This window comes from Melanerpes formicivorus, unplaced genomic scaffold, assembly GCF_026170545.1.
Source record: "Melanerpes formicivorus ecotype bairdi unplaced genomic scaffold, bMelFor1.0.p_v2 SCAF_1, whole genome shotgun sequence".
In the NCBI taxonomy this organism is placed as follows: Eukaryota; Metazoa; Chordata; class Aves; order Piciformes; family Picidae; genus Melanerpes; species Melanerpes formicivorus.
Genome location: NW_027142353.1, coordinates 31,940,357 through 31,955,182, shown reverse-complemented (window position 1 = coordinate 31,955,182; position 14,826 = coordinate 31,940,357). Strand labels below are relative to the sequence as shown.

General features: G+C 57.2%; 1 protein-coding gene across 1 annotated transcript; it reads right to left on the bottom strand.

The window, feature by feature from the left end:
* Positions 1-280: 280 nt before the first annotated feature.
* RELT (RELT TNF receptor) lies at positions 281-13,519 on the bottom strand. Its single transcript, XM_068139211.1, has 11 exons — positions 13,452-13,519; positions 9,333-9,519; positions 8,153-8,236; positions 7,906-8,066; positions 7,730-7,815; positions 6,676-6,909; positions 5,977-6,057; positions 5,804-5,888; positions 5,519-5,707; positions 5,299-5,422; positions 281-779 (listed from the first exon to the last, which is right to left on the bottom strand). The coding sequence occupies exons 2-11, from the start codon at positions 9,417-9,419 to the stop codon at positions 741-743; spliced, it is 1,170 nt and encodes a 389-aa protein (XP_067995312.1). The 5' UTR covers positions 9,420-9,519; positions 13,452-13,519; the 3' UTR covers positions 281-740.
* Positions 13,520-14,826: the final 1,307 nt, after the last annotated feature.

Sequence of the window (14,826 nt, the reverse complement as noted above, 5' to 3'; positions counted from 1 at the left end):
TTTCCCTCCACCCCCCAACCCCTAAAGGGATCTTACAGGAGCAGCTCCAGAGTGGAGGGTGAGGTCTTCATGGTGAGCAGGCATCATCACCACACTCTCCTGGGTGGATGGAGGCTTTGATTAGAGGAGATGGAGATGGTAGGAGAGCAGCTTTGACCAGAGCAACCCATGCCTGGGTTGGGTTGGGGGAAGGTTGGAGCTGTCCTGTGGTCCAGAGACCTCAGCATGTGATGTGGGATGTTGGCAGCTGGTGAGGGAGGGCAAGCAAGAGCTCAGGATGTTCCTGGAGAGGCTTCAACAGACCTAGGAGGTGGCCATGAGAGGCCGTCCTGGCTGGGCAACCTCCTCCATTGCATGTTGCCTCCAGTGGAGCTATGGGTCCTGGAGATGCTCTCCAGCAGGCTGCCCACAGCAGGGCCACCGCCAGTGTCACAGGGATGCTTTCCATCAGGTCACCATGCCAAGGCCACCACCACAGCTCCTAGAGATGCTCTCCATCAGGCCACCATGGTGTGGCCACTACCACTTGCTTTGGAGCTCCTGGAGATACGCTCTCCACCAGGCCACCACACCATGGCCACCAGGGACCGGGACTCCTCCTCTCCAGCTGGGCAAGATGTTGGCTTTGGTGTGGACACCTTGGTGACAGGAGCAGAGCCAAGCTGCCAGCTCCACCACCTGCTGGCTTTCCACAGGGTGCCCAGGGTCCCTCTGTCCTCACCGTGGGGGCTTTGTGGATGTCACCGGCCCCCAGAGGCAGCTCCCAGGCCAGGTGCTGGCTGTGTAGGACAAAGGATGAATTTCGTCTGTGGGTGAAGCTGGATTGGACTCTTTACACCACCCAAGGTGGCAAGAGCCACTCACTGTCACTCCTTCAGCCACGATGACTCTCACCACCCAGGGCCATCCCAGGTTGGAGAAGACAACTCCTCCTTCCAGGGCAAGCAGCCAGGTTATCCCCACCACCCCCTGCCAGCTGGCCCCACCTGCAGCACCTGATCCAGGCCCCCCATAAAGATGCCGACGCCCTGCAGGATTTGGCCACAGGTTCAGGAAGGTCAAAGCGTCCCCGGATTGACAGGAGATGGAGGTCCAGGATGGCAGCTGAGGGGCTGCAGTGACCACTGAGCATCAGTGCCGTGAGCTGGGGGGGGGGGGGGGGGGGCTCAGCTGGACAGGGGGCTGCAGGTGTCTGTGGGCAGAGGTGAGTTTGCATAGAACCACGGAATGGTTTGGGTTGGCAAAGCCCTCCAAGATCATCAGGTCCAACCTTCAACCCAGCACCACCATGGCCATCAAACCATGGCCACAGGTTTCTTGAGCACCTCCAGGCATGGGGACTCCACCACCTCCGTGGGCAGCCTTTTCCAATCCCTGACCACTCCTGCAGCAAAGAAATTCTTCCTCCTCTCCAACCTAACCCTCCTCTGGCACAATTTCAGGCCACTTCCTCTCCTTCTATCACCTGATACCAAGGAGAAGAGCCCAATCCCCACCTCGAGAGCCAGAAGGTTTCCCTCATTCTCCTCTTCTCCAGACCCTTCCCCAGCTCTGTTGCCCTTCTCTGGCCCTGCTCCAGCCCTCAATGTCCTTGGAGGGAGGAGCCCAAAACTGACCCCAGGATTCCAGGTGCACCCTCCCCAGTGCCCAGCCCAGGGGCACAATCCCTGTCCTGCTCCTGCTGCCCACACCATTGCCGCTCCAGCCCAGGCTGCTGCTGCCCCTCTTGGCCACCTGGGCACCCCCTGGCTTGTCTTCAGCCAACTGCCAACAAGCACACCCCAGGTCTTTACTTTCTGGGCACTTTTCAGCCTCTCTGGCCCCGGACTGGAGCCTTCCTGGGGGTTGCTGTGCCTCAAGTGCAGCACCCAGCCCTTGGCTTTGTTGAACCTAATCCCCTGGATGCAGCCTGTGTGTGCATGTACATACACACATGGGAACAAGGAGAGAGCTCCATCTGCAAGCCCGGGGGTGTTCACATGTGTGTGCTGGTGTCCTCTGGATGTTAGGAAGAAGTTCTTCCCTAAAAGAGAGACTGGCCACTGGAATGTGCTGCCCAGGGAGGTGGTGGAGTCACTATCCCTGGAGGGGTTTAAGAAAAGCCTGTATGAGGCACTCAGTGCCATGGTCTGGTTGATTATTTAGGGTTGGGTGATTGGTTGCACTTGATGATCTCAAAGGTCTGGTTGATTCTGTGATAGACAGGGAGATTGAGGCACCATCAGTACTGTGCAGATGACACCAAGCTGAGTGGTGCTGTGGATCCACCAGAGGGGCAGGATGGCATCCAGAGGGACCTGGACAGGCTGGAGAGGTGAAGCCCAGGTGAACCTCAGGAGGTTCCACAAGAGCAAGTGCAGGGCTCTGCCCCTGGGCTGGAACAATCCTCACTATCAATACAGACTGGGGGAGGAGGGGATGGAAAGCAGCCCTGAGGAAAAGGCCTTGGGGGTGCTGGGGGGGGGAGAAGCTGGGCAGGAGCAGGCAGTGTGAGCTTGCAGCACAGAAGGCCAAGGGCAGCCTGGGCTGCAGCCAAAGCAGCACTGGCAGCAGAGCCAGAGAGGTGATTCTGCCACTTTGCTCTGCTCTGGGGAGACCTCACCTGGAGTGCTGTGTGCAGGTCTGGAGCCCTCAGCACAGGAAGGACCTGGAGCTGCTGGAGCAGGTCCAGAGGAGGGCCAGGGAAATGCTCAGGGGGTTGGAGCAGCTCTGCTCTGAGGCCAGGCTGAGGGAGCTGGGGGTGTTCAGCCTGGAGAAGAGAAGGCTCCAGGGAGACCTTAGAATACCTTGCCAGTACCTGAAGAAGGCTACAGGAAGGCTGGAGAGAGACTGTTTGCAGAGGCCTGCAGGGACAGGACAAGAGGCAAAGGCTTCAAACTAGAGCAGAGCAGAGTTAGATTGGATGTGAGGAACAAGTTCTGCACCCTGAGGGTGGTGGAACACTGGCACAGGTTGCCCAGGGAGGCTGTGGATGCCTCCTCCCTGGAGGTGTTGAGGGCCAGGCTGGATGAGGCCTTGAGCATCCTGAGCTGGTGCGAGGTGTCCCTACTCATGGCAGGTTGGGGATTTGGACCTGGATGACCTTTAGGGTCCCTTCCAGCCCAAGCCATTCACTTTGTCTCTCATTTCCCTGCACAGCTGCCTGTGTGAAGGAGGGCAGGCTGCCCCCGCAGCTGCCCATGAATCACCCCTTGCTGTGCCACCCAGTACCAGGCCCTGGCAGCAGCATGCAGCACTCTGTGTGGCACTCTCTTCACTCCCTGTCCCTTGGCTGTGTCCCTGTTTGTGCCTGGCTCTAGGTGTGTGCAGATGTCTCAGTGCACGTCCACACAGGGGTAGCTTTGTGTCTGTGGGACCAGAGGGGGAATCACAGACAGCCACAGAATCCTTTTGGTGGGAAAAGACCTTGGAGATCCTCCATCCCAACCACTTTATAACTCTACCAAGGCTGGTGCTGAGCCATGGCCCTCAGCACCACAGCTCTGCCTCTTTGAAATGCCTCCTGGGATGGGGAGTCAGCCACCTCCCTGGGCAGCCTGTGACAGTCCTTGAGAACCCTTTCAGTGAAGTTTCTTCTGCTGTCCAACCTAACCCTCCCCTGCTGCAGCTTGAGGCCATTTCTTTATGTCCTGTCACTTGTTCCTTGGGACCAAGCCCTGTGCAGCTCCAAGCTCCTCTCAGGGAGCTGTAGAGAGCCAGGAGGTCTCCCCTTCAGCCTCCTTTCCTCCAGACTAACCAACTCCTCCCCAGCCCTGTTCTCCAGACCCTTCCCCAGCTTTGCTCTCCTACTCTGGACCTGCTCCAGCCCTCAGTGTCCTTCTTGGAGTGAAGAGCCCAGAACTGAGGCCAGGACCCAAGGTGTGGTCCCACCAAGTGCCCATGGGGTCCATGGGGACAATTGCTGTCCTGGATCCTGCTGTCCACACTACTGCAGATGCAGGCCAGGCTGCTGGTGGCCCTTTTGGCCACCTGGCCTCACCTCAGCTCACCTTCAGCCACTGCTGACCAGCACCCCAAGGTCTTTCTCTACTGGGCAGTTTCCAGCCACTCTGCCCCCAGCCTGGAGCCTTCATTGCATTGTTGGGTCCCAAGTGCAGCACCCAGCACTTGGCCTTGGTGAACCTCATCCCATTGGCCTAAGCCCATCAATCCAGCTAGCCCGGGTCCCTCTGTAGAGTCTTCCTACCCTCCAGCAGCTCAACACCTTGCACCAGCACCCACCCCTGCTCCCCCATCAGTACTCACCCCACAACCCTTATGGCACCTTAAATGGTGGGGGGTGGGAGGAAACAGGATGGTGGGAATCACCCAACCCCTTCAGGCTCAATCTGTAAAGTATTTTTGGAAGTCTCCCAGCTCCTGGAAGAAGCTTGGGGGTGCTGGGCTGCTCTAGCCTCACCAGCTGTTCAGGAAAGGTGTGGACATGGCACTTCCACAGCATCACAGAAACATTCATGCTGGAAAAGACCCTCAGGGTCACCAAGCCAAACCCAGAACCCTACTCTACAAGTCTCACCCCTAAGCCATAGCCCCAAGCACCACATCCAAACCACCTTGAAACACATCCAGGGCTGGGGCTCAACCACCTCCCTGCCCAGCACATTCCAGTGCCTGACCACTCCTGCCATGAAGAAATGTTTCCTACTGCCCAGTCTAAAGCTACCCAGGCACAGCTTGAGGCCATTCCCTCTTGTTCTATCACTAATTCCCTGGGAGAAGAGACCAGCAGCAGCCTCTCCACAACCTCCTTTCAGGTAGCTGTAGACAGCAATGAGGTCTCCCCTCAGCCTCCTCTTCTCCAAACTAACCATCCCCAGCTCCTTCAGTTGCTCTCCATCACATTTATTCCCCAGACCCTTCCCAGCTTCCTTGCCCTCCTCTGCCCTGGCTCCAGCACCTCCACATCTCTCCTGCACTGAGGTGCCCAGAGCTGGACACAGCACTGGAGGTGTGGCCTGACCAGAGCTGAGTCCCAGGGGACAATCCCCTCCCTGCTCCTGCTGGACACAGCATTGCTGATCCCAGTCAGGAGGCCTTTGGCTTTCTTGGCCACCTGGGCACACTGCTGGCTCCTCTTCAATAGGGACATGGTGGTCTTATCTGCACAGTCAGCCAGACCCAGTGACCTTTTCCAACCTTATCACTTCCATGACTGACCTCACCAGATAGATGCCCTTGTTCCACTTCAGAGTTAACCCTTCAGCCATCAGCCTCCTCAAGCCCTGTTGTGACCCAAGAAGGATCCCTCCCATCATGGGTCTCCCTCCACCCCACCTCTCCCCCTCTGCACCTCCTCACCTCGGGGGTCCCATCAATGCTTCTCAACCATGGGGGCCTCATCCCACTGCCAGCAGGGAGGGGAGCATAGGGAGGGTCCCCCCCAACCTCATTCTTCATCTCAGGGATCCTGGACACCCGAAACCTGTTTTGGGGGGGGAGGGGAACATCATTACATGGGCTTGTCCCCACCCTGGGGAAGAGGGGGGACATGTTGTGGTGGGCTGGTGTCCCCACTCACCTGCCCACAGAGAGGATGGTGACCTCACTGGGTCGACCCCCAGGCTTGGGGACTTGGGTGGCATTGAGTGGTGGTGGCACCTCAGGCCACTTCCTCTGGCTGCAGCGGGCACATGGGGCTGGACCCTGCACCGTGTGGAGATGCTCCTGATGCCAGCAGGTGAGGGGAAACTGAGGCAGGAGATGGAGCCTGGAAAGGGAGGAAGCGGGGGTGGGGAGGATGCCATCAGCATGGGGTTGTTCCCACCAGGAAGGGGTCCTTGGTGCAGCCTTAGAGGACTCTTACTTATCTGGGGGGGTACATCCCAGGGGTGGCATCGGTTGCTGGCTGTAATGTTCCCTCAGCAGCTCCTCCAGGGCTGCAGCATTTTCTGGTGGGGAAGGGACACCAAGGCAGGGTCACAGGGGATCCCCCTGACGTCACAACCCACCCCAGGAACCACCCAACCCACTCCTGACCTTTCTTCTCGGTGATCAACCTCACCAGCACCCCGATGGTGTCCTCGTTGGCATCCTCCAGCTGGTAGATGGAGCTGGGACCTGCAGGCAGAAGTTGGTGGGGAGGATTGAGGCCAACTACCTGTGGAGCAAAGAGAGGGAGCCCAGCCCATCACTAGTGACACAGAATCACAGAATGGTTTGGGATGGAAGGGACCTCATGGTGGGGACAAACCTGCCACAGCTGATGCAAACTCACTGTGAGCCCTTGCTCAGGCCAAGCCACCCCAAGGGAGCAGCCCCAAGCCCTGAGATGTGGTCCATCCCAAGAGCATCTCCCAGCCATGGGACAACATGGGGGCTCCCAGGAGAAGCAGCAAGGGAGAAGCCACATTTCTGATCAACCCTTGCCCTAGAAGAAGCTTTGAGGAAGGACAGAAAAGGAGGAGGAAGAATCTGGGGGGGGGGGGGGAAACAAACCCCCAAACCCTCAACCCAAATGAAGCATTACCCCAGGTCTTGAGCTGCTGCAAATTCCAGGTGAGAAAGGTTTTTGGGGTGCTCAGGTGTGTGATGAGGGATAAACCCTGCCAAGGATGAGCAGGATGCCCTGGGACAAGGAGGAGCAGGGCACACAGGGGTGGGCTAAGCGAGGTGAGATGGATGTGGGATGGATTCGGGGTCACCGAAAGCCGTCTGCTGGCACAGCCAGGGGCTCACCAGTGCCACCAGGCTGGGGGTCCTTGGTGGCAGTGCAGTAGAAACCCTTCTTCTTCAGCAGGTTGCAGACCAGGATGCCCAACAGCCCCATGGCACAGAAGACTGGGACGATGGTGAGCACGGCTGCCTGTGCCTCTGCTGCCTCCTGCCCTTCCTCCCCCATCAAGGTGGCTCCTGTCCTGTTGGTGGCCATGGGCTGGCCTGGCGTCTCGGGGCTGCGAGGTCGACGGTGGCCTGGGGCGGGGAGGAGGAATCAGAGCAGTCTTGGGGAGGAGCTTTGTTGGGGTGAAATCTCAGTTTCCCAGGAGCCTCACTGCAGGCACAAGCCACTCACAGCATCTCAGAGCCACAGCAGCAACCAGGTTGGAAGAAACTTCCAAGATCATCAAGTCCAACCAATCACCCAACCCTATCTAATCAATCAGACCAAGGCACTGAGTGCCTCATCCAGGCTCTTCTTGAACCCCTCCAGGCATGGTGACTCCACCACCTCCCTGGGCAGCACATTCCAAAGGCCAATCTCTCTTTCTGGAAGAACTTCTTTCTAAGACCAAGCCTAAACTTCCCCCTGCACAGCTTGAGACTGTGTCCTCTTGTTCTGGTGCTGCTTGCCTGGGAGAAGAGACCAACCCCTTCCTGGCTACAACCTCCCTTCAGGTAGTTGCAGACAGCACTCGTGCCATGAGTAGACATCAGAGTATGGTAGGGCTTGGAAGGGAGCACTGGAGATTGAGTCCAACCCCCCCGCCAAAGCAGGATCACCTAAGAACACATTCAGATGGGTCTTGAAAGCCTCCAGAGAAGGAGACTCCACAACCCCTCTGGGCAGCTTGCTCCAGGGCTCCAGCACCCTCACACCGAAGAATTTTCTCCTCACATGGAGGTGGACCCTCCTGGGAGGTGTTCTCAGCTGCCACATCCCAGCAGGTCATCACACCTCACCTTGAGGAGGGCACATCTCATGGCATTCCCCAGGGTGAGCATCACCACAAGCTCCTTCAGCACCCCCAAAGCTGGGGGGGAGGGAGGCCACACCTCAAGCCTGGGCACCCACCTGGGCACCCCGTGGCGCCGTGGGGAGCATTGGTGCAGGGCAGGCACCGGCCCCGGGGGTCCCTCTCCCCTTCAGGGCTGTAAAACCTGTGGGGTGAGAAGGGAGGGTCAGAAGATGGTCCACAGTTGGCACCAGGGCTGGGGGGTATGCAGTGATACCCCTCTAGATGGGCTCACCCTGGCAGGCAGGTTCCACAGCGGCTGTCGGTCACCGTTGTCCCTGGTGCCACCAGCACCCTGTTCCTGGCCCAGCAGCGGGTGTGAGAGGAGCAGGATAGGTCCCCTGATGAGAAGGTGCCAGGGGGACAAGCTCGGCATGGTGCCCCCGAGCCACACTCCTGCAGGGAGGGGAAGGGAGGTGAGCCAGGGAGGGATCCTGCACCTCTGCTCCAAAGTGGATGTGCCACAGCTGGCCCTGGCTTACCCCCGTGGGCTCCTCTCCAGGTGGACATCCTCCCTGCTCCTGGGGACTGCAGCTCCCCACCACCACACCAGGGCCATGTAGCACCTGTGGGAGAGGAAAAGAGCAGTGCTGAGTGCCAGCTGCTCCAGCTGGAGGCCTGTGTGAGGTGGTGGTGGGCTTGGGTGTGGTGAGATGGCAGAGGTGAACCCACACCAAGCAATGCTGGTGGATGCAGAGTTGTCACCTGGGCCAGGCCAGATGCCAACCAGTCACGAGTGACACAATGGGATGGGTGAAAATCCATCACCGATTGCACCATAGTTGATGGAGACACATTCCATGGTGGATGGAAACCCATTCCATGGTGGATGGAAGCTGCCACAGGTGCCATGGTGGATGTAAACCCATCCCATGCACCATGGCAGCTGCAGAGCCAGCACCAGTGCCATGATGTACTCAGATCCATCCCATGCACCATGGCAGGTGCAAACCATTCACATGGAGGCAAAGTCAGTGTGTCCCAGGTGCTGGGATGGGTGCAGCCCATGGCAGACAGGAACCCATCAGATGGAACCTACCAGGAGTTAGCATTCATCAAGTCAACACCAAAAACACCCCGGAGCCATCCTTGGCATGCACGACAGCAGATCCCAACCCCTGGGATCTGGGCAGGGAGTCCAGCCCATCGCTAGTGACACAGAATCACAGAATGGTTTGGGATGGAAGGGACCTCATGGTGGGGACAAACCTGCTACAGCTGATGCAAACTCACTGTGAGCCCTTGCTCAGGCCAAGCTGTGCCGGGGAGCAGCCCCAAGCCCTGAGATTCCTGTGTGGCCCATCCCAAGAGCATCTCCCAGCCATGGGACAACATGGGGGCTCCCAGGAGAAGCAGCAAAGGAGAAGCCACATTTCTGATCAACCCTTGCCCTAGAAGAAGCTTTGAGGAAGGACAGAAAAGGAGGAGGAAGAATCTGGGGAGGGGGAAAAACAAACCCCCAAACCCTCAACCCAAATGAAGCATTCCCCCAGGTCTTGAGTTGCTGCAAATTCCAGGTGAGAAAGGTTTTTGTGGTGCTCAGGTGTGGCTGTGATGATGTGGTGGTGATGCTGGGATGGGTTCAATCATCAGGGGAACTAAAAGCAGAGATGCAGAGAGATGGGATGGGGTAGGATGGGATGGGATGGAGGCCACACTCACCCCCAGGATGGTGACGAGCCACCAGCACATCCCAATTCTCTTCATCACCAGGGGAGACCTGCCCAAGGGGAGCATCACTGTCACCATCCAGGGAAAATCCCAGTGGAGAAGCAATGTAGGGCTCACACAGGGATGCTCCAAGGCATCTGCCTAAATCTTCCTGCAGCAGTGATCCTCCACCATGCCCCTGCAAGTTTTATCAGAGGTTTTATGGGGAGGCTCAGCATCATCCCCTCCTTCCCTTGCAGCTCCCAACTCCATCCCTGATGGGAGAGGGACCAGCCCCGCAATGGAGTCAGGAACTGACCATGCAAGGTGCAAGGGAAGGAGCAGATGATGCTAAACACCAGGAAAGAAAGGATTGTCCTCCTCTGGAGGAAATCCTTTTTTTTTCCCCCCTATCTGCCATAGGGAAATGAAGTCACTGAAAGGAAATAAAGAATCAAGTCACACCAAAGCTGTTTCCCCACAGGCTCATTCCTTCCACCTCCTCTCCTCCTCCTCCCCCCACTTTCAGGCTCAGGAATTAATGATTAAAATTAAAATAATTGCTGACAGCACAGGGAAAGGAAGGGGGGAAGAAAACCCAACCACCAAACCACAACAAACACAGGGAAAAAAAAAAGAACAAGAGCCCAAACCCGGATCCAGCTTCTGCTGCCCGCATGGAAACTCTCCCGCTTGCCACGGTCCCCTGAGAGCCACCTTGGAGCTTCATTACAGCCTAGGCCTGACAAGGTTCTCCTCATTAGTGGCCAGCATCAGTGCTCTGAGATGCAGCTAATTAACATCTGGGAGGTGGGATGCTGAGGGGGTGTGGGGAGGGTGGGAGGTGGGGAAGAGCAGGGTAGGGGTGGGGAATTGAGACATTTCAACGTGTCCAGAGAAGGGCAACGAGGCTGGGGAGAGGTCTGGAGCACAGCCCTGTGAGGAGAGACTGAGGCAGCTGGGGTTGCTTAGCCTGGAGAAGAGGAGGCTCAGGGGAGACCTCATTGCTCTCTACAACTACCTGAAAGGAAGTTGCAGACACGTGTGAGTTGGTCTCTTCTCCCAGGCAATCAGCACCAGAACAAGGGGACACAGTCTCAAGCTGCACCAGGGGAAGCTGAGGCTGGAGGTGAGGAGAAAGTTCTTCCCAGAGAGAGTCATTCGTCATTGGGATGTGCTGCCCAGGGAGCTGGTGGAGTCACCATCCCTGGAGGTGTTCAACACAGGATTGGATCTGGCACTTGGAGCCATGGCTTAGTTGTCAGGAGGTGTTAGGGATTAGGTAAAAGGTTGGACTTGATGATCTCTGAGGTCTTTCCCAACCCGGCTGATTGATTCTGTGATGGGATGGCTCAAAAGAATCACAGGATGTTCTGGGTGGTAGGGACCTCCAAAGGTCATCCCTCAGCCTTGTATTGATAACAGAAGTTGCCCCAGCCCACATGCAGGATGAAGTCACAGAATCATGCAATGGTTTGGGTTGGAAGAGACCTCCAAAGCTCATCCAGTCCAATCCCCTCTGCGCTCAGCAGGGACATCCTCCACTAGCTCAGGTTGCCCAGAGCCCTGTCCAGCCTCACCTTGAATATCTCCAGGCAACCTGTTCCAACCTCCCTGGGCAACCTCCCTGGGCAACCTGTTCCAGTGTTCCACCACCCTCATGGTAAAGAACTTGTTCCTCACATCCAATCTAAATCTGCTCTGCTCTAGTTTGAAGCCATATGAACCTTCTCTGTTCACCAGTTCCACCCAGTAGCTCCTGGTAAGGGAGAACTCCCATCAGGGTGCCAGCATGAAGCCAAACAGCCCTTCACCCCCAAGCCCTGTCCATTCTAATCTTGGACCTCACGAGCCAGCTCATCCCAACCAGTGGGAGCCCTGCCAGTTGCCTCCTCCCCGCTAAGTATCATCCCAGGGTGATGGCATCCCATGGGGACACCTCCCAAATTTCCCCCCCAGTAACTGGGATGAACCCCTGGATTGCAGAGTGAGGATGAAATGAGTGCAAGACCTGCACTCTGTAAGGCAGGACTGATAACCACCCTGAAGGGTTAAAATGCTTCATGTTGGACTTAAACTGGAGTTTTAAGACTTGAATAGCATCACTTTAGGAACACTCTGAGATGTTTGGGGTGCTGCATCTTGGTTTTCCTGGAGCATCCCAGCTCATTATTTCCAGCCAAACAGATTTAAACCCCACAAGGGCCAGAGTTTGTCCCAGGTTAAGCTTAATCCAAGGATTGAGGACCCACCTTAAATGACCAAGATCGAGCAATGGGGACATAGGAGGTACAAGGACCAGAGCTGGTCCCCAGGTAAAGAAAATCCAAAGCCAAGCTTAATTCACGGATTAAAGACCCCCCTTAGGTGACCAAGACTCTACCATGGGGGCATAGGAGGTACAAGGACCAGGTGGCAGCTCCTGGTTGCCACTGGAGCTTTGCCTAGTCATGCCCCCCCCAGGACTCAGCAGGCATTTTTGGGGGGCATCTGAGAGGTACCCCTTCTTGGGGATGGGGGGATGCAAGCCCAAACCCACAGCTGGTGGTGGTGGGATGCCCAGCTTACCCTGGCACAGCAGAAGGAAGCTCTGAAGCTCCCTGGAAAAAACTAAAACCAAACATAAAATTGCCCTCAGAAGAAACAGAAGGCACCAAAAATAACCCCAGCAGTGGCAGAGCCAGCTTTTGGGGGGCACTCCACCTTTCTATCCCCCACTTTGCATCACCACAAGCACACCAGGGAAGATGACTTCATTTTGGAAACCCCCTCCCAACGCATCCAACTGGATCAGAGCAGCTTTTCATTGCCAGCTGTCCCTTAAATATAGCCTGTAACCCAAGGCTGCCAGCCAGGATTCCAGGGAGGGCTTCCCCTCCCTATGGGGGAGCTGAGTTTCAGCTGATGACTCCTGCAGATAAACTGGGAAGAACTGACAAAAAAAGCAGCAACTGTTCAGCCACACTTTGGAGGGGGGTGGGGAAAGGCTCTTGGAGGTGGCCTGGGACAAGAGGGAGGATTGTCCTCAGGAAGGAGCAAACCTCAGCCTTGTCACATCCCCACCCTGCCTGCCAGCAGAGCTGTGGGAGCAACCAAAGCACCACGGAAAAAAAGCCCCAACCTTAAGGCGAAAGGAGCTCAGAGGCTTCACCTTCAGGCAAAGCTCTGGTAGCTAGAGGGTTCCAGCCCCATTTTGGCTGTCTCTTTTTTTTTGGGGGGTGGGCCCTCACTGCAGCATCGCAGCTGATGCAGGCACTTGGCTGACAGCTCTGTGATTTTCCAGCTCTGGCCAAAAAAAAACCAAAACAATCCACCCTAACATAATTCCTCCCTCTCTCTCTCTCCCCCCTTCCCTCCCTCCCTCTCTCTTTTTCTTTTCCAGGCAGCTGCTCCTGAGTTTTTCTTAACCTACTTTTCTGGCCCCCACCCCCGCCTCGCTTTTCTCCACCTTCTTATTTTAACCCACATTCATTCTGCAGCAGCTGCAGCAAGCACCAAGGCTCTCCAACCTCTGCACCCCAACTTCAGCCAGCTCCAAGGAGATGCTCCCCTCGTATTCTTCTCTGGGATAAGGCTAGTCATGGAATTGTTTAGGTTGGAAAAGACCTTTCAGGGCAAGACCAACACATCCAGCACTGCCAGGTCATCAAGTACAACCACCAACCTACGACCACCACGGCCACTAAACCACGTCCTCAAGCACCATCTCCACATGTTTACTGACACCCCCCTCCCCGCCCCCCCCCCCTTCCCCCCCAGGGACAGTGACTCCACCACCTCCCTGGGCAACCTATTCCAACGCCTGACCTTTTAAACTCCTCCAGGGCTGAGGACTCCACCGCCGTCCTGTTCCAAGCCTTGACAACCCTTTCCGTGAAAAAAATAACCCCTCACCCCTCGCCCTTTTATTGCGACCAACGGATAGAACATCCCCAAACCCGCTCTAAAACCACCCCAAAAAGCACCACTTCTCTCCCCCCCTTCACAACAGCACCCCCAAACCCAGACACACCCCCCCCCCCCCCCCCAAAAAAAGGGGACTCTTTAAAGCGAAGCCCCACCACCACCCACAGCTCAGAATAAGCCTGCCAGGGGCAGAGAGGAAGGGATCGGAGCGAGGGTTCCCCTTACCTGCTACCCCGGGGGCGGCCAAAGGCCGCCGAGCTCCCCCCGCCCCGGGGCCGCCCCGTCCGTCTCGGTTCCTCCTTTATGAATGAACGCGCCGGGGCCGCATTGCCCCTTAGCGCCGCCCCTTTCCGTGACGTCACGACACAGGACCACGCCCCCAAACACGCCACCCACCTCTCATAACAGCGCCACCTGCGGGCGGGAGCTGGCAGCTGCGGGGTCGTTCCTAGATGGGTGGCTGCTGGGATTGTAGGAGGGTTCTGGGATTTGTCCCAATGGTGGAAGGGATTTTTTGGGGGAGGGAGGGGAAGAAGAGCTTGGATTGGTTTTATCATCTCAGGGAATTCTCTTTGACAAAAATGAAGGGGGGTTGTCCCAAATGGGCTCATAAAGGGGGCTGCCATGGGTGCTGCACCCTATAGTGCATCCCAGCATCATCCTACCAGTATCATCTCAGCAGCCTCTTACAAACACCCCAGCACCAGCACCTCAGCATCATCCCACCGACATCATCCTAGCATCATCCCTGCATCCTTCCCATGAGCACCATCCCACCAGCACCATCGCAGCATCATCCCACCAGCATCATTCCTACCAGCACCATCCCAGCATCCTCCCACCAGCACCATCCCACCAGCACCATCCCAGCATCCTCCCACCAGCACCATTCCTACCAGCATCCTCCCAACAGCACCATCCCACCAGCACCATCCCACCAGCACCATCCCAGCATCCTCCCACCAGCACCATCCCAGCATCCTCCCACCAGCACCATCCCACCAGCACCATCCCAGCATCCTCCCACCAGCACCATTCCTACCAGCACCATCCCAGCATCCTCCCACCAGCACCATCCCACCAGCACCATCCCAGCATCCTCCCACCAGCACCATCCCAGCACCCTCCCCCCACCACCATCCCATCAGCACCATCCCAGCATCCTCCCACCAGCATCATTCCTACCAGCACCATCCCAGCATCGTCCCACCAGCACCATTCCTACCAGCACCATCCCACCAGAACCATCCCAGCATCCTCCCACCAGCACCATCCCACCAGCACCATCCCAGCATCCTCCCACCAGCACCATTCCTACCAGCACCATCCCACCAGAACCATCCCAGCATCCTCCCACCAGCACCATCCCACCAGCACCATCCCAGCATCCTCCCACCAGCACCATCCCAGCATCCTCCCACCAGCACCATTCCTACCAGCAGCATCCCACCAGCCTCCCACCAGCACCACTCCACCAGCACCATCCCAGCATCCTCCCACCAGCACCATCCCATCAGCACCATCCCAGCATCCTCCCACCAGCACCATTCCTACCAGCATCCTCCCACCAGCACCATCCCACCAGCACCATCCCACCAGC

Coding starts and splice junctions, on each gene's coding strand:
- RELT (XM_068139211.1), bottom strand. CDS start 9,419: ATGGTGACAGTGATGCTCCCCTTGGGCAGGTCTCCCCTGGTGATGAAG. Junction 8,067..8,152: donor CTGGAGAGGAGCCCACGGGG/GTAAGCCAGGGC, acceptor CCCTCCCTGCAG/GAGTGTGGCTCGGGGGCACC. Junction 5,708..5,803: donor GGATGTACCCCCCCAGATAA/GTAAGAGTCCTC, acceptor CTCCCTTTCCAG/GCTCCATCTCCTGCCTCAGT.